A 23798-nucleotide genomic window follows, 5' to 3' on the forward strand; every position below is an offset into this window, starting at 1 on the left:
CGGGGAAGTAATGTCCACATCTGCGAGACGGTAAGCATATGGAATTTGTCGCAACGAATGAAGGAATTTAAACGAGACAGGTCCCGGATTACTCTCCGTTTGTCTGAGCCTTTCTTTGGCACGCTGAACAAGCGTCCGTGAAATCTTAAGCGACGTATACTTTGGATTGCATTCTTTAGTAGCAGATCTTTTGTGAAGGAACGCAGTTCTTCCGTGGACTGAGACCGGTTGAACCACTTGCAGAGGTTGCCTGAATTGGGAAGATTGGAAGGGCCTCAATCTCTTCCTACCTCGAATTGGGGTACTAGTAGGCTCATATCTCCTCTTTGAAACCAGGCCCCACCTAACCTAGAGGTTTTGGTTGGCTCTAGCTGCCTCGCTAAGGACCGAGTTAACTAAGTCCCCTGGGAAAAGATCCGGGCCCCAGACTGGAGCTTTGATGAGCCTATTAGGTTCGTCCCTAATCGTGGCTTCGGATAGAACTTGTCGTCGACAATGGGTCCTGGCATTTGCAAAATCATAGGCGTCAGCCATAAAGTTTTGCAAAAGTGACTTAGTGAGGACCTTAAGGAGGTCCTCCTCGTTGTAAGTGGCGACAGTTAATTCCGAAAGGGCAACTGAATTAAGGGATCTGCTGAATCTACACCTCGATTCATATTCCAATTTAATGAGAGACTCCGGGAAGTTGGGAAGCCGTTCGCTGAACTGCGTCGAGGCACAGTCCAGGCTTAACTTACCTACCGAGAAGGTAGCTGGGGCGTTCCGCCAACATTCACCGTCTCCCGGAAAGAGAAGGGAGGGTAAGTCGGTCTCCCTGAGGTGAGGTAAAGGCTTCTCTTCCTTGATAGGCTGAAAGACCGTCTCTATGACCTTGGTCGCACATGGGGTAAGGGTCTGGTCGTCGGCCACAAACATAATACAGTATATGAACTTTTGTAGGCCGTAATCATAGTGTTCAAGCAATCCCACTCATTGAACACGCGGACCAAGACAGACTGTGCCTGTTCTTTATGAAATTTAACAGTTTCCTCTGGGCCCTTATCCAATCGAATCAGAGCCTCTTCCTTGAGGCGAGCGTAGCCGGGGAAGGGGGATTCAAGACCCGGCGGGTAGAATTCATAATCCGCAAGAGGCCGGGTACCGAAATCTCCGATTGACAACATACCCTCCGAGAAGGGGGCATGCACTGCCAACCTCCAAGGGTTATTCTTATTGAAAGGGGGAAGCTTGGAGGCGTCGGGGATGGGGTATTGCTGCTGTGGCGGTGGCAGCCCCAAGCGCATGAGTCCCTTAACTAGGCTCTCCATAGAAGCTATTCTCTCTTGTGATTGTCGCGTATGAGACGATAGTATCAACTCAAAACGAGCAAACATCTTCTTGGAAAAATCCACCGGCCAGATGATTCCGCCGGGGGGGAAACAGGTGCCGGAACGGAGACTACTCCATGAGAGGTTGAAGGCGCAGCAATTGGGTCTTGAGAGACTCTGGTGGAGGAAGATTTAGCCTTTGAAGCTGATGATTTCGAAGACCTGTGTTCCTTGGAAGACTTGTGGGTCGTATATAAATTCTTACGATGAGCCTTCACCTTGGGGATAACAGGCCGGGGATTGAGACCAGTCCCGGTTGTCCCCAGAAAACCTCGAAAAGAAGAGTGTTCTGAAGGAGAAGAGAAAGCCGGGCTAGGGATAGGAATCTTAGCCCGGGAACCACTTGACTCACCTACGTCCCTACCTGCGTCGGGATCGTCAAGAGCCATGGATTCCACATCGAGGTTGAGGGTAGAGACGTCTTCAGTTAGGGTGCCGCCCGTCTCTTCTTGGTCCGGGGCCGGAAGAAGGGATTCGAACCTCTCGATGAAAGGATCCGCCAATTCTTCGGGGACCGCAGGTGAAGTTTTAGCATGGGGTAGAGACGGGAACACCATTCCTCAGAGAGGATATAAGGCTGTGTGGCCTTCACGTTGCGGGCGAACCCGTCAATCCAGATCTTGAGGGTAGCCCGAGCTGTATCTTTCTCAAGTTGGGAGCACTGAAAGAGAACAGACTATTAGCGAGGGATATTTGTGCCAAAGAAAAGAACTCCCTACAAGTCTGTATCAATGAAAATGTACTCACCGAGTCAGATGTTAGAGTGGAGGTCATTGTGTAGCAGACTACACAAGCGTCTGGATGCCATACAGTTAAGTCATCCACTCGGACAGAACAGTGGGCGTGTGAATGACACATGTCATGGTCGCAGGGTTGGTAGATGACAGCGGCACATGCCGTCAATGCACAGCATACAGTCTGTAAAATAAAAGATACATGAGTATCTTAAAGGAGAGCAAATTAGGGGTCTGGAGGCCCCGGTGCTTAAAATATATATATATACAGTATATATCTCTATCATGATAAAAATGTTTTATATATATTCATCAGGAATCCTGAATGAAAGCAAATAGGGGCTCGGGGCCCCGGATTCTTAAATTATAGCAATATCATGCTAAAAAATTTACATATCAATATCATGATAAAAATGTTTTATATATACAGTATATATATATATATATATATATATATATATATATATATATATATATATATATATATATATATATATATATATATATATATATATATATATAAATCAGGAGTCCTGAATGAAAGGGAAAAATGTTTTATATATATTCATCAGGAATCCTGATGATAAAAATGTTTTGTATATATATACATCAGGAGTCCTGAATGAAAGCAAATAGGGGCTCGGGGGCCCCAGGTGCTTGAATGATATCAAGATCATGATAAAGATTTATCTATCAATATCATGATAAAAATGTTTTCTATATATACATTAGGAATCCTGAAGGAAAGCAAATAGGGGCTCGGGGGCCTCGGGTGCTTAAGTGATATCAATATCATGATAGAAGATTTATATATCAATATCATGATAACAATGTTTTATATACGTACAGTCTTTTATATATAGCCATAAAGTATCTTGAATGTAAGCAAATCGGGACTGTGGGGTCCGGATTGCTTAAGTATCAATACCAAAATAATGATAAAAATCTTTTATATATAGCCACAAAGTATATTGAATGTAAGCAAATCGGGACCGTGGGGTCCGGATTGCTTAAATATCAATACCAAAATAATGATAAAAATCTTTTATATATAGCCATAAAGTATCTTGAATGTAAGCAAATCGGGACTGTGGGTCCGGATTGCTTAAGTATCAATACCAAAATAATGATAAAAATCTTTTATATATAGCCACAAAGTATATTGAATGTAAGCAAATCGGGACCGTGGGGTCCGGATTGCTTAAATATCAATACCAAAATAATGATATAAATCTTTTATATATAGCCACAAAGTATATTGAATGTAAGCAAATCGTCAATACCAAAATAACTATTTTGATTGTAAAAGGAATTGAAATCAAGCCAGACCGTAACCGTGATCATATCAAAAGAGGGAAGGGAAGGTCGAGAACAAGGATCGTATATATAAAATATATACAGTAATGGTCAAAACCATCTGCATTAAATAGAAAACGGAAGAAGAAAACGACTACCACAAAATGAAAATATTCAGGAAAAACAATTATTAAAACAATCATCATAAAAATTTAAATTAATACCAACCAAATCCTACTCTAGTACTTGATAGGTATACCACGACGTTTCCGTACTTATTGAAGTCTCTTCGTCACTGAATCTGCTAACCGCTGAAGGAGGGACTCGTCCAGATTATCCCAAGCGTTTTGTAAAGCTGACATTAGCTTTTCGATGGAAGAGGTGTCCACGTCCTGTAATTGTCTTTTTATTATTGCCCTTAGATTTTCAATAGGGGATATGTCAGGGGAGTTCCCTGGCCAGTCAGAGATATATTCTATTCCACAATCCCTAAGCCACAAAGTGTTCTGAGGCTCCAGCAACAACTTCAGGATTTTCAGCCTTAAGCTGGCGGGCTGTAAGGGTTGGATTTACCTCAATGTCCCTTGCCAGAACTCGTAACCCCCTCTTACTTGTAATACGGGGCCTCCCAGGGCCTGTCCTAGCCACGGGGACTTCCTTGCTACCAAAGTTTGGATCAAACTTTAAACAATTTTCAGTTTTACACCGGTTTTCTGGCTAATTACACTAGTTTTATAGCCTTCTTCGTAAAGCTGTATCACTCTTGTGCGATTTTCAAATGTAGTAATTATCTTAGACATTATAATACCAAAACACACACTAAAACACACACAATGCTGTCGCAAACAGAGAGCCAAGTTCTGACCAAAACGCATAAAAAATGCCTTCACATCATTCACTGAGTGAAAGAGGAGATTCTACCTGTATGAATCACTCAGTCCGCCATTCTAGTTGAGTTGCCATTAGTCACTTTTGTCTTAGAAAATTCTTCATTAGTTTTAATGACTGATTTTCAGTGGAGTTGGCTTAAGATTCTTAAGCTGCGACTCATACGCAAAAAATAATACTTTGTTGCTTAGATATTGAGGAATTTAATACATCCATGATTAGCCATGGAATTCCCCATCCAATTCCCCCATAAGGAAATCATAAAAAGAAAGTTACTGAACGTGGAGAAGTCTTACAGCGCAAAAATCGAAAACACACCTGGTGCCGTTTAGAGAAGTACCCCCTCTTGATGTTTACAGATTCAGACTTCTCGAGACATGAAAATGTTCACTAACACTCTACCTTGTACCAAATAATAGAGAGGGATTTCTGTAGTATTCGTTTCAGTTTTTATGATGATTGTTTTAATAATTGATTTTTCCTGAATATTTTTATTTTGCGGTAGTCTTTTTCTTCTTCCGTTTTCTATTTAATGCAGATAGTTTTGACCAGTACTGTATGTGACTAATATAAAGTTAATCCAAGTAAGAAAGAGTAACGTTGGCTCCGAGGCGCAACTAAACAACTCGACCGGATGGTAATGTATAAAAGCTACTTCCGGGTATCCCGTAATGAAATCTTAATATATATATATATATCTATATAAGGTCCGTGAGGTGCGTGACACTAGAGGGAGAAAGGGATCTTTAACGGGTCTGTGACGTGCGGGACCGGGGGAGTAGCGCGTACAAAACTTAATAAATAATATAACATAACAAGGTACCAAGGAACCAGCCGAAAACTTCCCGCCGAACGTTGGCCAAACGAGCGACGGAAAGAAAACGACTACGACCGGGTAGAGTAGTAGAAAGAGTAAGTAATGTACGTGAATGTATAATAATAGTATGCCTCACAGAACAACGGGAACCGCCCGTGCAAAGCGGATGCTCCCGGGAGGGCTACATCGCGCTATAAAGTGACTCAAACTCGATCGGGGAGAGAGAGGGAGGGAACCCTGGGGTGGGGTAAAGGCGGGAGGAGGCTAGGAGTGGGGCGATAGCAGGTATACCAACCTGCCAGACCCACGAATGATATGATCACTCGGAAGGACTAATAACACTATAATAAACATAACGTAGGGTAAAATAAGGTAGGAAGGCATGCTGGATGATAATAATAATAACATAGTTAAACATCAATCGTAAAACAAACGAGGGAGCGAACACGAGACAGGAGAAATCAAGCCTGACGGCGCTGGGAGTAGGCAGGGCTACCAACATAACATAGGGCCGCTGGGAGTAGGCAGGGCTACCAACATAACATAGGGTCAGTGAAGTTCTAACAAAAGGAAAATTAATATGTAATATCTGACTCATGAAAGCCCCTCGAGCTAATGCAAGCAAACGAATGACGTTAAAATGATAAGCAAGTCCGTGTCGTGCGAACGTACGTAATCCAAGTAATAAAATGTGAAATAGAACACGGAAGGCGATCAGGCATGCCAACCTACCGAAAATACGCACACGTATATGTAATTACTGTTGTCATAAAAACCAGGCAATAAAAATTAAAAGGGTGTGTGAACCGTGGATATCCGTAAGGTTCATAACGAGAAACAATCAGTATGGAGGACTTATTGAAAATCGTTAAGAACGAACGATAGAGAGAGAGAGAGAGAAAGGAGCCGAGCCCACGAGAGACCTACGAAAGGTCGTGAATAATATAAACAAAAAGGGGCAAGGCCCCCTCCAAAATCTCAAAACTCATAGATCTGGTACTTAACTTAGATGGAGGGACAGTGGAGTCCGACATCTTGAGGTAAATCCAGAAAAAAACCCGGGAAATACACACACAAGGTAAAAAACGGCTATCAAATTGCGTGCTAAAAAGGAGTGACGTCACTGGCGTTGGATTGTTAGTAGTAGTGGGACGTTGAACGGCACCTCGCTGTTCGGGGATTTTGACAGGAGATATCTAAATGGTGCGAGGCCTCTGGTTATGATTTATCACGCCCCAGTATTATATATCGACACCTTTTATAGGTGAGCGAGCTGAGTTCAACCTGGCATCCCTATGCAATTTTTTCTCTGGTAATATATAGCAGAATCGTAACGAAAAACGCTGACCAAGGTGGCGGTACTAAACTGTAATAAAACCCCGAACGCTATTCTTCGTTAACAAGAAACGGACTCGTAAATGACTAAAAAGTACCAACAATAATAATAATAAATCGGTTCAACATAAGAGGCATACAGCCTATAATCTTAGCATAAGGTTAAATGGAACCTAGAATGACAAAAGTACCAAAAGGGCAACAAAACAAGCAAAACTGAAACGCACTGAGCGTAAACAACAAAAATGGCCGCGTGGGCCTCGGGAAGGCAAAAAGCCAAACGCATTAAAACACTTCCTATTACTTAACATTAACTTGCCCGGTACTAAAAATACTGTCAAAACAATCTATGGTACTTAACATTGGCGTAGGGGTAAGGAGAGCTCCAGCCATGGTGAAGATAAAAAAACAGCCAAAACACGAGAGCACAAAAACAGGGTAATCGTCAAACACGATTCCAAAAGAAGGATGTGTAGATGGCGCTCGAGGCGGGCGTCGCTGAGAGGATCAGGTGAGTTCGGTTAGTGCCGTTGTGGCGGCTCCCCCTTTTGATGAAGGATTGATCTAAATGGAAGATGACCTGTGAATAGTGGTTTTCACACGCCCTATCTTTATACACGACGCCCTGAGGGTGCTCGCGCGAGGGTAGTAACCTCTGCATTCCATGCTTTAACTTTCTCTGGTATATTTGGAAGTATTTATATCAGAAAAGTGAAAAGAAGGGCCTTTTCACCGGGCGTCACAGGTATCTCCCCAGAAATAGATTTTTCCTTCGTCAAAATCCCTTTACTGTGCTTGCAGATAAGAAGAGTCAGCTTTATTATTACCCACCCATTAGATGTATAAAAATCATCGAAATATTGTACTGTAGTAGATGTGGATATATAGAGAGACTTAATTGGAACTCTACCTTCCCCATCTCTTGTATTTATCACTCAAGGTTGAAAAATAATGTCATTAAAAGCATACAACTTTGATTTATTGACAAATATGTAACATGCTCAATTGTTTTGTATCCATTCCAACTTCAAACTTTTTTAAAGAATTTCTTGTGAAGGCTATTGATAGAAGAAAATTAATTAACATCTTGAAGTGAGTAAAAAGGAAATTACACTTAATCTTCATTAAAATGAACTTCGTTAAAATGGAATTCGGTTAAAACGGACAAAACCTAAAGTACCGATGGTTTTTCTGAAATACTGTAGTCTGAAATTTTAAAATCCTGGCACAGCGGAACATTGCCAATATTTCGGTAAGCATCCGCTGTCGCGCATGTGGCGTAGTCACTGTCACGTTGCCGTTGTGAATGGTTGTACATTTGAAGGCTGCTTTTCTAACTTGATATTTTGTTCATCATGGATCCTAAAGGTGTAGGTAAGCATAAAAGAGTGAATATAAGTGTTGTGCAAAAACTTGATCTTAACAAGAAGTTGGAAAGTGGATGATCTGTGGTTTGGAAAACCTTTAGTGGTATGCCGAGAAATATAGAGTTGGTGTTGATAAAAATGGTAGAATTCGTATGAGGGCTGGCAAAGAGAAACAATTTTACAAAGCAGTTTATAATTTTTATGTTCAGCAGTGTAAATTATTATTACCTGTATTATTGTTATTATTATTATTATTATTATTATTATTATTGTTATTATTATTATTATTGTTATTGATCTTGGCCTTTTATATCGGAGAATCCGCTATATCAAACATCTGTTATATAGAAGGTTCAGTGTATATGCTACTGTAAAATAAGCCTATCCAACTAACAAAACTGTATGAGGATTAAAAACTAGAATAGTGTACAGTACTTTAGGTTGAAAAAACCAACATTCTTATTTGAATGTAGGATAGCAATTCTAAAAAAGACATTAAGATAAATAATGTCATCGTATTTGGTTTTGATGAAATTTTTGCTGTCCACCAGTATTCAAAACTTATTTTTAATGCCAAAGGGAAATAGTTATTGTACTCTGTAGGAAAAGAAAAAATTATATCTTAAACTTTCTTTCAGGTTCTTGAGCGTGAAGTGATGAAGAAGAAGACCTTGTCACTTGAGGTATTTCCAATGATTTTGTATCGTTTAGGACGTGAACCTGATCCAACAACTCGCCTGACAATTCTTTATACTCTTCCTTCGTTGGCTGTAAACAAGGTAATCATTCCTTTATTTGTTCTTTAAAGTACACTTTATTTTCTTTATACATTACTTCTGTGTAATTATCATTTTCAAAATCTTGTTTGGCTTTCCATTTGATTAAGCACAAACCTATCAGTTATGTGGAGTCTTCATTCAAGTTTGGAATGTCCCGAGACATTTTTTTTTTTTTTAGACAACAGAATAGCTGAAAGAGGCTGTCTTGCCTTTGATTCCACTTCTTCATTCTTTTGCATTTTTATGGTCTGTCAACACAACTACTAGAAGCTCTCTAGCTTTTGATTCAGCATGGGGAACAAGTTTTCTCCATGAACATTCATTTCAATTAATTTTCTTGTTACTGTTAATAGTTTAATTCCCTACTATTACAGTATTTCCCTAGCATGTTTCATGTAAATTTCTCTTTATTTATGTTTTGTATTGTGTTATGAATTCAGCTCTTATTCGTATTCTTTTAACAACTTTAAGCCTTCCTGCAATTCCTACCTAATTCTCACTGGCATTGTTTGCACTGTCTGATTAATGCTTGCTCTTTCCTGCACTGCTTACTCTAATAGGATTCTGCTGTCCAATCTCAGATATCTTCACTGCTGAAGGAGATCTGTTCTTATCTGTTAATTGTCATCAAAGGTCATCTTCATCAGGTCATTACTAAGGTTGTTAGCTTAGAGACCTCTTTAACTGGCATCTGCATCTTCTACCAATGCATGTATGTTGTTCTAGTATTCCTGCTTTGCCACTTCTACTGCATTGCTGTATTGATTACTGCTTTATTATGTTTCTTTTGTTTTTGCTTCATACCATGTTCACTTTGTCAGTTGGGCTAGCAACACTAGCAATACTGTTCTGTATATATATATATATATATCTTTTTTTAGATTCTTTACTTGCTGCTCTTATACCATGGTTTCCTCCTGCTATGTCTGCTGTTCTAACTAAGTCTGCTGTCAGTGGAGTTGGTTGCCCATTCCGCCTTTTTTTACTTTTATGTGGATGACTGCTATACCTTTGTTGACTATTACCATTATCTCTCCTTGTGTTCTGATTATGCCAAGTTCACTATGATGACTACACTAGCTATGTTTGTGGTACCATCTCTTTCTGCTTGAGCTTGAGCTCATGTTGTACTTGTACTTTCTGCCATTCCTGTAGTCATCCAGCTTGCTGTATCTTTATATCTTCCACTTTTTCTGTATCAGCAGCTTCTACTATGTCTGCAATGCTCATTATGTCCTCTCCCAGTATGCTTAAATGCTCCTGCTGTACAATCAATATCTCTCCATCCTTAGTTTCAGTAATGCCTACATTCTCAGCTTCACCTGCTTTATCTATTATGCTAACGTGTCTGCTATATCTGTAATGCACATTGTTCCCGGTTTGGATATGACCACCTCTTTTTGCTACGGTTCGTCCTGCTACAGTTTAGCTTCCAGCTGTATTGCCTCTACCAAGCACTTTTCTAATGTGTTTAATGTTGCATTCTTCTTTACATTTAAATCTTATCTTCTGTTTTTCAGACTACATAATGTCTCGGCACAGGTTCCTTTTTCCTCAAAAGTAATGATTCTGTAGGAAGCATCTTATGGGAATCTTTACCACCACAGAACTCGTTTAAGCCATCCTAGACAGTACTCGGTTAAAGGGTATCCATCATTCAGATATTCTAATTGTTGTCACAGCTTCCTTCCTAATAAGTTTTGTAATGTCCTGGGGCCGGTTTTTTATTTGATTATTTTGGCTCTATCCTTTCTGCTGCCAGAGTTGAAAGGAACTCTATACAGTAGCTCATTTCAGTCAGGAGAGTTTTATTTCTATTTTTCTTTGTTAAACCAGCCGTATATGGGTCTATGCAGTTTTCCTTGTTAAGCCAGCCATACATTGCTCTATGCAGTTGAAGTCCATTCCCTAAAATAAGATATAGAACTGAAAGGTGTTTAATTTAGAAAAATTGTTTTTGGTTTTATTACCTTCACCAGTGTCAAAGCTAAGTATTCACACCTGTCGTCTGTTTCTTAGTCTATTTTATTTGTTTGTGTGTTTGTGAGCAACTTTACATGAAAACTATTGTACTGATTTTGACCAAACTTGGTAGTCATGTTGGGTATGACTCAAGGATGAATCTGTAACTTTTTGGATTAAGTACATTAAGGTACAAGTATGCAGCAGTACTTTGAAAATACTTTAATAGCATTGTTAAGTAAATGGCAAAGATTTTGTTAGTTTATGTTTTGTTTGTGAACTTCATCACGCAAAAACTGCGGAACCAATTTCAACGAAACATGGTGGACATGTAGGTAGTAGGTTGGTCAAGGCACCAGCCACCTGTTGAGATACTACCACTAAAGAGTTATTGGGTTCTTTGACTTGTCAGACAGTATTACTGTATATTGGATCCATCTCTCTGGTTACGGCTTATTTTTCCTTTGCCAACACACATCCTTCTGTAGTGGCTACTTTCCTCATGGTAAGAGTAGAAGAGGCTCTTTAGCTATGGTAAGCAACTCCTCAAAGAGAAGGACAGTCCAAAATTAAACCATTGTTCTCTAGTCTTGGGTAGGACCATAGCCTCAGTACCATGGTCTTTCACTGTCTTGGGATAGAGTTTTCTTACTTGAGGGTACGCTCAGGCATACATCTATCTTATTTCTCTTCCAATTGTTTACATAAAGTTTTTATAGTTTATGTATGAAAGATCAATTTGTTCCGTAACCGAAATACAAACCACGCTATTTACAATGGGTTTACCTTTTAGCGCAGCTGAAATGGCGAGCCATTAGAATTTAACGAGGGTGTATTACCCCCGCGCTAGTTAGCGGGGGGGTAGGGGAGTGGTAGCTAGCTACCCCTCCCCCCCTCACACACAGATGAATGCTCACTTTCACTTTTGGCTCGGACTGTGACAGACATCTCTGTCTTGGTCCTCTCTTGGCAGCCATTGTTTGTTTTGTCTTTACTTAATCGCTTACTTTTCATTTACTCAATATATATGTAAACATGTTTCCATGTTTGTATATATATTTGAGTATAGAAATCAGTAAGTTTCCTTTCAGAGTTGTGTGTGTAGTGTACGATATCTACGTGGAGTCCTCGGCAGTTAGGCCACCACGGCGTAATTTTATGGGTGGCGATCGAGTTTGACTTATGTCTTTCTCTCTCTCTCTCTCTCTCTCTCTTGAGGTCGTTCACCCTTTTACTACGTGTTACTACGCCCTTGTAGCTTCCTTTCCGTGTGGGGGGTTGCTACGCCGTACGTTTGTCTCAATTAGTTTATGAATCTAATTGTAGTTGTTTTTTTTTTTTCAGCTTGTAGAACGATTCCTTTCGGGGTTTTCGTTCTTTCTTTAGTGTTTATTCATTTTTAAATTACATAATTACATAGTTACATAATTATAATTGTTATAATTCTGTTTTAGTTACAGCTCTCCTTCCGTGAGTGTAAGTGGTTGTGAGGGCACGTGCCTGTTGTGTAATTCTTGTTTCCTTTCCCTCGGGATTCCTCTTCGGAGCCTTCCTGGGGGAATGAATGTGTACTAATGTTTTTTGTTTTATTTTTTTACAGTTACCGATCTAGTTCGTTTCTGTAATATGGCAACGGTGTGAGCTGTCTTGTTGAGGCCCGGGGATTCGGCTGTTGCTGCCTCCCCCTTTGTATTTTCGTCAGGGGCGTGTCTCCTTCTATTGGAAGTACTCCCGTGACGACGGACAGCTCTCCAGTTCATTTTAGAACTCTCAGGAGGCTTGCCTCCTTGGGCGGGTAACTTTCCTTCCGAGGGAAGTTTTTCCTGTCCAGGCTTGAGTTTTTCCCCTTTTGGGGGGTTCTTCTCTTGCCTTTTTTTCGTGCGACTATGCTCTTGGTGCTGAGCGGTCACACCTGCAGTTTCGCTCAAGGGGCTGGGCAACAGCAGGAGCTCCTCTTCGGAGGATTGCTCCTTTTAGGTCACTGGCTGACCAGTCTCTTCTACGAAGTGTTTCTCTTTCGTTCGCGAGAGAGTACACTCATTGAGACTCCTCTTCGGAGGATTCTTCTGTTGCTGTTGGCCTCCCTCGCCGTAAGGCCCACCGTCCGCCTCGTCGTAAGGGCCTCTCATCTCCCTATAAGGGGGCTAAGAGGCGCCTTTTTGAATCTCCGTTTGCAGCCTACAACTCCTTTTTCTTGATCTTCCGCCTTGGTGCAGATGGACAGCAGTCTGATCTCGTCTTCCGACGGGCAACGGTCTTCCCGACGGACAACGGTCTTCCGACGGACATCAGTCTCCCGGCGGACAACGATCCCTTCGGGGCAAAGGGTTGCCTCCCACGGGGGTTCTTCCCTTGCGTGTCAGGGTTCCCCTGCGCGCCCTTCTGCTGTGTTCTCTCCTGCTCCTGCTCAGTGTTAGCACACAGGCGCTCTCCTGCTCATCAGCGCTCTCCTGTTCGTCAGCGCTCTCATGATGATCATCCCTGCTGTTCCTGATGGTTCCTGTTACGCGCCCTGTGCGCCCACGTTCGCCCTCGCAATCTAGAACTTCGGTTCAAGTCGGGGTCAAGGACTCTTCTTCTATGCGCAGGCTTCCACGCGTTGCCTTCTGCTCGTCAGCGATCATCAGCTCGCCAGCGATCACCTGTCTCTCGGCGATCTCCGGATCGCCCGCGTGTGTTACAGCCGGCACGCCAACGTTCTCCAACACTTCTGAAGGAACATGGTTCGCCAGCTACTAGCTCACCTGCGCATGCTGCTTGCCATCGCGCGATCGCCTACCTGCGGATGCTGCTCGCCATCGTGCGATCGCCCACCTGCGAATGCTGCTCGCCATCGCGCGATCGCCCACCTGCGGATGCTGCTCGCCATCGCGCGACCGCCCACCTGCGGATGCTGCTCGCCATCGCGCGACCGCCCACCTGCGGATGCTGCTCGCCATCGCGCGACCGCCCACCTGCGGATGCTGCTCGCCATCGCGCGACCGCCCACCTGCGGATGCTGCTCGCCATCGCGCGACCGCCCACCTGCGGATGCTGATCGCCATCGCGCGACCGCCCACCTGCGCATGCTGATCACCATCGCGCGATCGCCCACCTGCGCATGCTGCTCGCGATCGCTCACCTTCGCATGCAGCTCGCCATCGCGTCGGCATGCCACAACGCGCCATCGCCAACCTGCGTGTTAGCGCTCACCAGCTAACCACCGATCGCCTGTTGATCCATATCGCCAGCGGTCTTCCTCGCCCACGCGGCAGCGCGTTTCCTCGCCATCGCGCTAACGCTTGCGTTCGCCGCCTCGGACTCGCGCTCATTCACCTGCCCACCCTCGCGACCGCTCGCCTGCGCGCCTGCGCGACCGTTTGCCTGCGCGCCTGCGCGACCGTTTGCCTGCGCGCCCGCGCGACCGTTCGCCTGCGCGCCCGCGCGATCGTTCGCCTGCGCGCCCGCGCGGCCGCGCGGCCGCGCGACTTCGCCTGTGCGACCGTTCGCCTGCGCGACCGTTCGCCTGCGCGACCGTTCGCCTGCGCGACCTCTCGCCTGCGCGACCTCTCGCCTGCGCGACCTCTCGCCTGCGCGACCGCTTGCCTGTGCGCCCGCGCGATCATTCACCTGCGCGCCCACACGCCCACGTGCCTGCACGCCTACGCTCATGCGCGTCCACGCCCATGCTCTCCAATGTTCGCCCGCGCGCGAACCAACGGTTTTCCATCGCGCGGACGGACGGTGTTCCGTCGCGCGGACGGACGGTGTTCCGTCGTGCGAACCGACGGTGTTCTGTTGCTCGAACCTACAGTGTTTCTTCGCACAAACGTCAGCTTATTTCTTGCAGTATCCATTGCTCGTCTATGGGTTATCGCTCGCCGACCACCAGCTCTCGCCCTTCCTACCACGCTCGCCCTCCTTCTGTGCTCCTTCGCTCACCTTCGTTTGCGTTCCTGCGTTACCGCGCATGGGCGCTTCCACGTTCGCCCACGCGCAAATCTTTGAATTACCATCGCGCGAGCTCCAGGGCGATTGCGACCACGATTCCCATTGGGGTTTTCGCAGCATGGCCAGCCTGGCGAGTTCTTCTGGAGCGTATTTCCAGAACACGGCCTCACCCCGTAAACGCAGAGCATGGCACTTGCAAGAATAGGAGAAACTTCAGGGAGATCTGAGCAACGCTCCTCTTTCCAGAACCTGGGTTAGCCCTTCCCCGTCATTCCCTGGAAGGATTTTTGGCGGGGGGGGGCTTTCCGTTCGAGATTTCTTTATCGGACAAGGGGTGACTGCTTACCCCTTCCTCTGGGGGCTTACCAGGTCCTTTCCCTCCTCAGTTACGGCCCGAGGTTTGGTTCAAGGAAGCTACAGGAAGATCATGGGTACATTCCTCCTCTCGAGCTCAGGCACCTTGGCCTTTCGTCGTTAAGTATCTAACTTGCGGACAAGCTCGATGTTGCTCCATCTGGACGCGCTGACTGAGGGCTTCCTTCGAGTGTCTCATCTGTGGAGGTCGAAGACCTCAGACACCCTTCCATCCTTGAGAAGAGTTTGTTTGTGCCCAAGGACAGAGACTTAGACAGCGGCTGTGCGGAGGAAATCGACTTCCGTTTTCACTCCTCCAAGGCGCTTTCTTCCAGACTCTGCAGGGCTCCAGCGCCCTTTTCTTGCAACCACGTCGGCCTAAGTTATCGGCTACGACAACTGGGACAAGGTGTCCAATTGCAGTTTCCTCCTGTCAGGAACAGATGGCACGGGAGGCTCCCCCGGGGGGGCATAGTCCTAAAAGGAGCGGCAGAGTTCACGAACTCTAGGATTGCAGGTTTTTCGCTGGGAGGATGCTTAAGGTTACTCATCCGAATGACAGCTTCCCGATGCCCATTCCCACACAATCTCTGTGATCAGCCAAGGATATCGCGCCTGCCATCTCTGTCAGCGAATTCAGTGTCTCTGAACCTCTATGCCATAGCGTCAGCAAGAGTTGCCCGGTTGGGCAGAATGATCCATACCTTAGGCGAAGGTCTTCCATAGGATCATCGACGGCTTCACCCACGGCCTCTTCAGTCGATCCTTTCTTGTAAGGAAGGATCTGAGAGGGAAGTTCCGTAGTCGACCTCTCAGCCCTGATCAAGTTTGTCGAACAAACTTCGGCCAGCGTAGAACAGCAGAATCGATCAGACTGGTAACGAGGCGACAGGACTCCTTAAACCCTGGATCGGAAGGACGGGTACTTTCAGTTTCCATTCCATCCATCTTCCAGGGAGCTCGTCGAATTCAGCCTAGACTGCAAGTATTCCTGCTTATGATGCAGTGTGGCTATCCCGCCGTGGCATAGCAGGTTTTTTTCCCCAGAGAACTCTCCCTGCCTTCCTCATGGCCGCTCAGGTGCAGGCTTCCGCCTCCTCTGCTGTTTGGAGGGCTGGTCAACTCCGGTAGGCTCGGGTTCGACCTTCTTCAGCGCCGGGACAAGCTTCCGGATGCTTACCATGAGTGTGGGTTCATGGTATTTTGCTTGGAGCCTTCTCTTCTTCTGCCTCAACATCTGGAGTATCTGGCCATGATATTGAGTCAACGGCCTTACCACGTTGGAAACCCCGCTTCTCGTCCGTCCAGCGAGGTTAAGCAACGTCGGTTCTGGTCGGTACTTGGATGGGTGACCACCTGGGGACGCCAGATTCTGTTACCACATCCTCCGAGCCTTCCTTTCAGTTGACTGTGGCAAGACTGAGGAGAGTCGCAGTACCTGTTCTCAGTCAAGCAGAGCTTTCAGCCCTACCTTGGAACGTCTCCTAGTTCTCCTTTCCTCATTGACCCGTCTATAGTCCGAACGGTCGCCTCAGGATAAGTTCCATGTGGGGCGGTCCAAGTTCCGGTGGCTTCAGGCAACGTTTAACCGGACTTCCTGGCCCCCATGGGACCAGCGGAACTATTAGACCTGCAATGGGTGTTGACCTATGGAGCCTCTTGATGGTAGTGGATATTCTCGTCCTTTCCCCACATTCTTGATGCTGTTCTCGGACTCGTCAAAGGAAAGGGGGTGGCATGTTCCGGTCCAGGCCTATGGTCAAGACCTGAAGGATACCTCTCCATCATTCAGGCAGGCTTAGGGGCCTTAGTCTGGCCCCTCTACAGATCCTACAGCTCCTGCCAAGTCGCCCCGTGCGCGTTGACTTCATGATTCTGGCGTATTCTAACCAGCAGGGGACGCATTTTCACACCTTCACATCTTGCAGTAGAGATACCGGGATGATTGAGATTCTCTCAATACCACCATCGGCTCCCTCATTCCAGGCAGGGGAATGTTCTCTCCAACTATCCGAGCAGAGCCTCGTAGAGAGAGTGTACATGGGGGTCTTTGACCTTGGGTAACCAGCAAGTCCTGGTCTGGGGGACCTGATCGCGACAGCTTGGAACCTCAAGCTTCCGCTGTTCTTCCCCCCAGTCTCAGACCCCGAGACTCTGGCAAGATGCATTCCGGTGATGGTGGGACAACTTCGACGCCTGCGTCTTCCCTCCTTTTTGTCTGTGGACAATGGGTCTCAACAAGACCAGGTTGTCTGTCAACCTTTCAATGGGAGAGCTCCACTGGGACTATGTGCAGAACGGTTTCTGGACCCTCTGCTTCCCCTGACGGAACTCCCGGGAGAGCTTCTCCCACGGCGCAGACTACTCAAACAACCACACTGCGACATCTCTCCCAAACCGGGGCGTCGCTTCGGCTTCATGCCTGGAGACACTACGCCTCCTCCTCAAGAAGAGAGAACCCGCTACAGTCGCGTCATCTGCGATAGTCATCCGCAGGGGTCTTCCAGGCAAAGTGAAGAGTCTAAGGTGGTTGGTGCCGTGGGAGATATACCTCTTCCCTTGAGGCCTCTTCTCCAGCAATAACGGTCTTATTGCCTTTCGGCGGGAGGAAACTCCTTTCCGCTCTCGGCAATGAAGCCTGTCGCTCAGCCTTTCCCTGACCTTCAGGCTTAAAGGAATAACTTTTTCCTGGCCGCTGGATCTTTCCTCGCTCATGCGAAGCTACGATCGTCCCTGCTCTAGTCGGAGGAAGACCTCCAACTTGGAGCATGGCTCGGACTTTTAGTCCTTTAAGAGATCTTCTCAAGACCCTTTACGACAAGCCTCGGATTGTATTCCGCCTTGGGTCTCCTGCTCACTCTGGCCACGGCCAGTGTGTAAGCAATCTTCTTGGTCTCGTACGACTCCCCCTTTCTAAGGAAGAGGGGAAGGCAACATTCAGGTTCGCTCCTGAGTTGTTGGCTAGACTCAGAATCTGGGGGTCCCGGCCCTTCGGTCCAATTCCTTCAAGATTTCGAGTCTCCATTCTGTATCTGATGTCCCAAGACCTTCTCTTTCTTGCCAGTAAAGGAATCGAGAGGTTAGCTTTGGGAACAGCTGCAGTTTGTCCTCAGTTGCAGCCAATTTGGGAGCACAAGGAGGACACGGGGGAGAGTCACCAGTATACCTCTTCAGCCCGGACTCAAGGACATTCATCTCGACCTGTCTCCAGACCCTCCCCCGTCACGTCGCCCTACAGCACGATTTTGGATACATCGCAACGTCCCTCGCCTTCGAGTAATACTACTCTGTGACACAGGTGCTACAAGCTGGAGTCTGGAAGCGTCTAATGACCTTCGCAGCCCGCTTCCTGTAGGGCGTGACCCGCAGGAGTCTCGATACGTTTTCTATCGCTCTGTGGTGGCTACACAACAGCTGGTCTAACCTCAGGCTCCTTTTTGGACAGGTAGCAGAAGGTTGAGGGCATTGTTATCAGGTTTTAGTCTGCATGAACGAAAGAAGTATGTCTGGCCCTTATTTCTTTCTTCATCATCCCCTCTACGGGGAGGCAGCATCCTGGTCTCTGCATAGCTGACCTCAAACCTCTGCAGGTAAACCATGCTTCCTTGTGTTCCGAGTATTGAGTCAATATTGTCGCGTCCCCCATACCCTGACGAGGTGGTATTGGGAACGTCCTAACCCAGAGTTCCTTCTGGAACTCCAGGTCAACTGCCTAGGACGGGTCACACTTCTTCCTTCACACACAAGCTTATGTAGGCCACACGGTTCCTTGCGGAGCAAGGAGCTTGTGAGGTGCAGGGACTCCTTTTCTCGAGTGCGACTCACTCGGATTCCATTCCCTGGCTAAAGCCAAAGCCAGTATGGCTGGGGACTTTCCACCCTTCCTAATGGGTAAGTCACCCATTGTAAATAGCGTGGTTTGTATTTCGGTTACGGAACAAATGACAAATTCGAAGATAATTTGTATTTTTCCTAACCATACAAACCTTAGCTATTTACACATATTTGCCCGCCAGCCCTGTCCCCCAAGACAAGTCCTACCTCTAAGTGAAAGTGAACATTCATCTGTGTGTGAGGGGGGGAGGGGTAGCTAGCTACCACTCCCCTACCCCCCCGCTAACTAGCGCGGGGGTAATACACCCTCGTTAAATTCTAATGGCTCGCCATTTCAGCTGCGCTAAAAGGTAAACCCATTGTAAATAGCTAAGGTTTGTATGGTTAGGAAAAATACAAATTATCTTCGAATTTGTCATTTTAATGTTGATAATGTTCATGAAATATTTTAATCATTCAATACTTCTCTTGTAGTATATTTATTTCCCTGTTTCCTTCAGTGGGCAATTTTTTCCTGCTGGAGCCCTTGGGCTTATAGCATCCTGCTTTTCCAACTTGTGTTGTAGCTTAGCTAGTAGTAATAATAATACTGTAATGTGTGGTATGACCCAAGGATAAATTCTGTAGATTTTGAAAAAAAATATATCAAAGTAAAAGTACGCAGTGGGGTTAAGAGCAAAATAAGACGGCTAGGCATGGCAATGGCATCCTTCTACTGAGTTGCTGCTCTAGTTACGTTTTGTAAAAATATTTGCTAATGATTATGCTTCACTCGGCATTGGCTGGAACCCTTAAAACTAAGAATAAACTTGCTTAGATTACAAACCTTATATTCAGTCACTATAGTATACAATTTAGTAAGAGCTCATGCCTAAGAATATTTGGTAATATTTTTTAAATGGTTTAACAAGACGAACATTGTGGAATTTGCTAATATTCTCAAAGGAGATGTTTAAGGGGAAAATATTGAAAAATTTGTGCAATATGTTTAGGAAGAGCTAACTAACAAAGATTTAATGGAGCTGAGAGCTCAGCATCAATTGGAAGGGAAAAAAGAAAGATAGGAAGAAATATAAAGGAAGTTCATTGTTAAGGTGATATTGTGTGTGTGTATGTTCTTGAAAGTAATTGTGGCTATTAGAACTTAGGGTATGGACCTGAGTGTTGATCTGTTACACAAGCTTAAAAACTTGTCAATTCTCTGTCACAGTTCTTTGGCCAATTTCTTGGCCCTTCATACCTGTATTGGGAGACAACCCTGTGGGGTTATTCTCCCTTTTACTTTCCTTTTGTTTTAGGGGATTAAATTCAGCTCTGGCTTATGCTGGGGCTATAGCAACTTAGTATCACGGTTACTTCTGACCAGCAAAGTTAAGCAACGTTGGGTGTGGTCAGTACTTGGACGGATACCGCCTAGGAACACCAGATGCTGTTGGCATCTTTTCTTGGTCTTCCGTCAGCCTACGCTCCCTCAGAACTTGTAGAAACAACATCAGGCGTCCATCCGTGTGATCTTCCTCTGAAGAGGCATATACAACCAACCCCTAGCTTGACCTCTGTCTTGTTCGTCAACCCTCTGATAATGACTCTCCCACAGGGAGTTCGCCTATCGGTCGTCATCAGCCTGCAGAAGTTTTTCTGCAGATCGACTGGGTCCAAGACTGAAGATGACGGTAGTCACTTCCTTCTACGAGACTTTCAGCCAACAGTAGTTACGTCTCTCAAGTCACCATTCCACTCTAGTTCGTCAAGACCACTCAGACTCCTTTGAATCCATCCTCTTCAGGGGCAGCCAGATACCAGGTTATTCAGTACGAGGGATCTCCCTTTTCTATGGCCTCTATGGGCTCCGGGCAGAAGAGAGACGTGAGAAGACAGTTAACAAATGAGAATTTCCGCTGAGTAGTCAACCTCCTTGGCCCCTCCCTGGATCAGAGAAGGTGGGGGAACACATGCTGTACCACTCGGCCTCCGAGCTCTGGTCAGAGTTGGAATGGTACCGTTACTTAAAACTCCTAGAGATGAGGACAGCCTTCCTAGCAGACAAGGGGTAAAACCATCAAGGGAGAACTTATATTCGAGCGTCGGCTACATTTCTCAGGCAACACTTGATATCAACCTTCAACTTGAGTAAAAATGCTTTGATGGGAAAACAGAGATTGCAGGCAGGAGGTTCACCTCTAGGTGTTGGAATTCTCCTTTCCGAGGGAGAGTCCTTCTGACAGCCACTGTTCATCAATTTTCCTGCTTGCGGGAAGAATTCTCAACAGCGGCTGCAGACGTTGGTCGCCTTTTCCTATTCACGAGAAACACTTCTTTCACATGTTTGATCTTCCCTTCGGGGGATTCCTCCGGCGGGAATTAGATTCATCCATTCCCTGTCGTTGGTCTTCGGAGCAGGCCTCGTCATCGGCAATCTCATCTCGCTAGAAAACTCATCTCACCCATCAGACTCGTCTTGCCCAGCAGACTTGTCATGCCCCGCTGACCTGTCTACAACTCCCGACTGAGATCCCCAGAGATTCTGCCGGAATTGGATTTGTCCATTCCCCATCCTTGCTCATCGGAGCATGCCTTGTCGACTATAGTCCCGTCTTAGCCGGCTGACTCATCTACAATTCCCAACGGAGATCCCGAGAGAACTTCCTCCGTGACTCAATCTACTCTTAACTGCCACATGTAAACATCTTTCACAAAGCCGTATCTTCGCTGCGACTTCACGCCTGGAAACTATCTAGCTCCTCCTCTCTCATAGAGTCCTTCCCGCTACAAGTTGCGAAGAGAATGTCTAGATACCTGCGTAGATCTTCGGTTTTGGTCTATTATTATTATCATTATTATTACTTGCTAAGCTACAACCCTCTTTGGAAAAGCAGGATGCTATAAGCCCAAGGGCTCCAACAGGAAAACTAGCCCTGTGAGGAAAAGAAATAAGGAAATAAACTACAAGAGAAGTTCAAGAACAATATTAACATCAAAATAAATCTTTCATAAACTATAAAATCTTTAAAATAACAAAAGGATGAAAACTTCAAAATAACAAGAGGAAGAGAAACAAAATAGAATAGTGTGCACGAATGTACCCTAAAGCAAGAGATCTCTAACCCAAGACAATGGAAGACCATAGTACAGAGCCTATAGTACTACCCAAGACTGAAGAACAATGGTTTAATTTTGGAGTGTCCTTCTCCTAGAAGAGCTGCTTACCATAGCTAAAGAGCCTCTTCTACCCTTACCAAGAGGAAAGTAGCCACTGAACAATTATAATGCAGTAGTTAACCTCTTGAGAGAAGAAGAATTGTTTGGTAATATCAGTGTTGTCAGGTATATGAGGAAAGATGAGAATGTGTTAAGAATAGGCCAGACTATTCTGTGTATGTGACGGAAAAGATGAAATGAGTCGTAACGAGAGAGAGGGATCCAATATAGTACTGTCTGGCCAGTCAAAGGACCCAATAACTCTCGAGCAGTAGTATCTTAACGGGTGGCTGGTGCCTTGGCCATTTGGACTGTAGTTGGTATCGTGGAGAGGGTACCCCCATCTCTCCCCTCGTTGCCACTACAGGTAGTCGTCGACTTACAATAGAGATAGTGACCGAGAAACGTGTCGTAAGTCGATATCGACGTATGTCGAACTAAAAAAGTGAATTGTTCCGTAACTGGAATACAAACCACGCTATTTAATAGGGGTACAGTAATACTTTCGGCGTAGCTGAAATGAAGAGCCATTAATTTTTAACGAGGGTTTACTACCCACACCGCTAGTTAGCTGGGGTGGGGGAGGGTAGCTTGCTCCCCCCCCCCCCTCTCACGCACCTGTGCTTGAGCTCACTTTGCTCTCGGCTTGGATGGTGGTCGGACGTGTCCACACTCATCCTCGCCGTCATTTGGCAGCCATTTAATTGCTTTTGTCTTTTTTTTCTAGTTCTGTATAAGTGAAGTTGGCCTCTGCGATCATGTACATCTGCCCTGGATTTCCTGACCGCCCGTGGAACATTCATGTTGGCGGTTGAGACTGATCCTCATGCCCTTTATCCTTCTTGTAGGGGCCAACGGTGTGATAGCAACAACAGGTGTAGTGAGTGTAGGGAATGGTCTACCTCCCAGTGGGAGAGGTTTTCGTGACGATGGAAGAAGTCCAAACGGGATATTTCTCATTCGAAGGTTGCTTCGAAAAGAGAAAAACCCAAGGCCTCTTCTTCCATTGCCCAAACCTCCTCTGAAAGAGACCGACCGTCGAGTGGTAGCGTAGACCGATGTATTGTTTACCAACCTCGGGACTCTAGAGATGACGTTGCTTCCCCTAGGTAAACAGCTCCACCTCTCCCCCCGGGGTAGGATATGTCATTAACCTCTCTTTTTCCAGCTTTGGTCCTCCTGGGGGCTTACGGGTTCGACCTCCATGGAGGTTTTGCTTAACTACATCCGATTGGGTGCCGCTGTCAAGCAGTCGTTGTCACCGTCAGAGGTTGATCCTCTGTCTCTTGTCGACGTTGTGGTGTCAGAGGTATCCTATGCGGTATCACCCATCACCTCTGCCTCTCCAAACTCTACGGTAGCTGACGGCTTAGTTTCTCCCGTTCCTGTTCAACCTACGAAGGAGAAACTAAGTCCATCGTCAGTCTCTCCTGCTAGTTTTTCTCCCCCTCGCGGGAGTTCACTTAGAGACTCCTCTTCAGAGGACTGCAGAAGGTCAGCTTGCTGATGCAACGGCCCCCAGAGGGCGCATTCGTCGGAAGGCTCGGCTCCTCTTCGCCTTAGAGGCCTTCCTTCACCTGCGGTGAGGAGGCACCTCTTTGGTTCAACATCTTCGATGCAGTCCACCGCAGAGGAGCCTCGAGACCAATCATCTGTCAGTGCTCCTGCACTGGTCCTGGACCTCTCTGCAGATCGTTCGCGATCTCCTTCGGTGGAAGGTCGTCCTTTTAAAGGACACATTGACCTTCCATCCAACAGACCTGCCGACCTGCCGTCACCATTTCTACATGGGCCTAATAACGCTCCACCAAAGCATGCTATTGCGCGCCAACTACATATGCTCTACGCGCCAACGAGACCTGACGAACGCTCCTTAGTAGCTCGTCAGGCCCCATCACTAAACCCTAACACAGGGCATCAAGGGCGTATGCGGCAAC

General features: G+C 45.9%; 1 protein-coding gene and 1 pseudogene across 3 annotated transcripts in view; both read left to right on the plus strand.

The window, feature by feature from the left end:
- The window catches only part of LOC137622926 (focadhesin), a 252821-nt gene that overhangs the window by 180860 nt on the left and 48163 nt on the right, over positions 1 to 23798 (plus strand). For all 3 annotated transcript variants that reach the window (XM_068353496.1, XM_068353495.1, XM_068353497.1), the window contains one exon: positions 8443 to 8583. In XM_068353496.1, the coding sequence (XP_068209597.1) occupies positions 8443 to 8583 (141 nt within the window). The remainder of the gene's footprint in view (positions 1 to 8442; positions 8584 to 23798) is intronic.
- On the plus strand, positions 16092 to 16210 carry LOC137623945 (5S ribosomal RNA; annotated as a pseudogene).

The sequence above is a fragment of the Palaemon carinicauda genome, chromosome 30 (assembly GCF_036898095.1).
Source record: "Palaemon carinicauda isolate YSFRI2023 chromosome 30, ASM3689809v2, whole genome shotgun sequence".
NCBI classification, from domain to species: domain Eukaryota; kingdom Metazoa; phylum Arthropoda; class Malacostraca; order Decapoda; family Palaemonidae; genus Palaemon; species Palaemon carinicauda.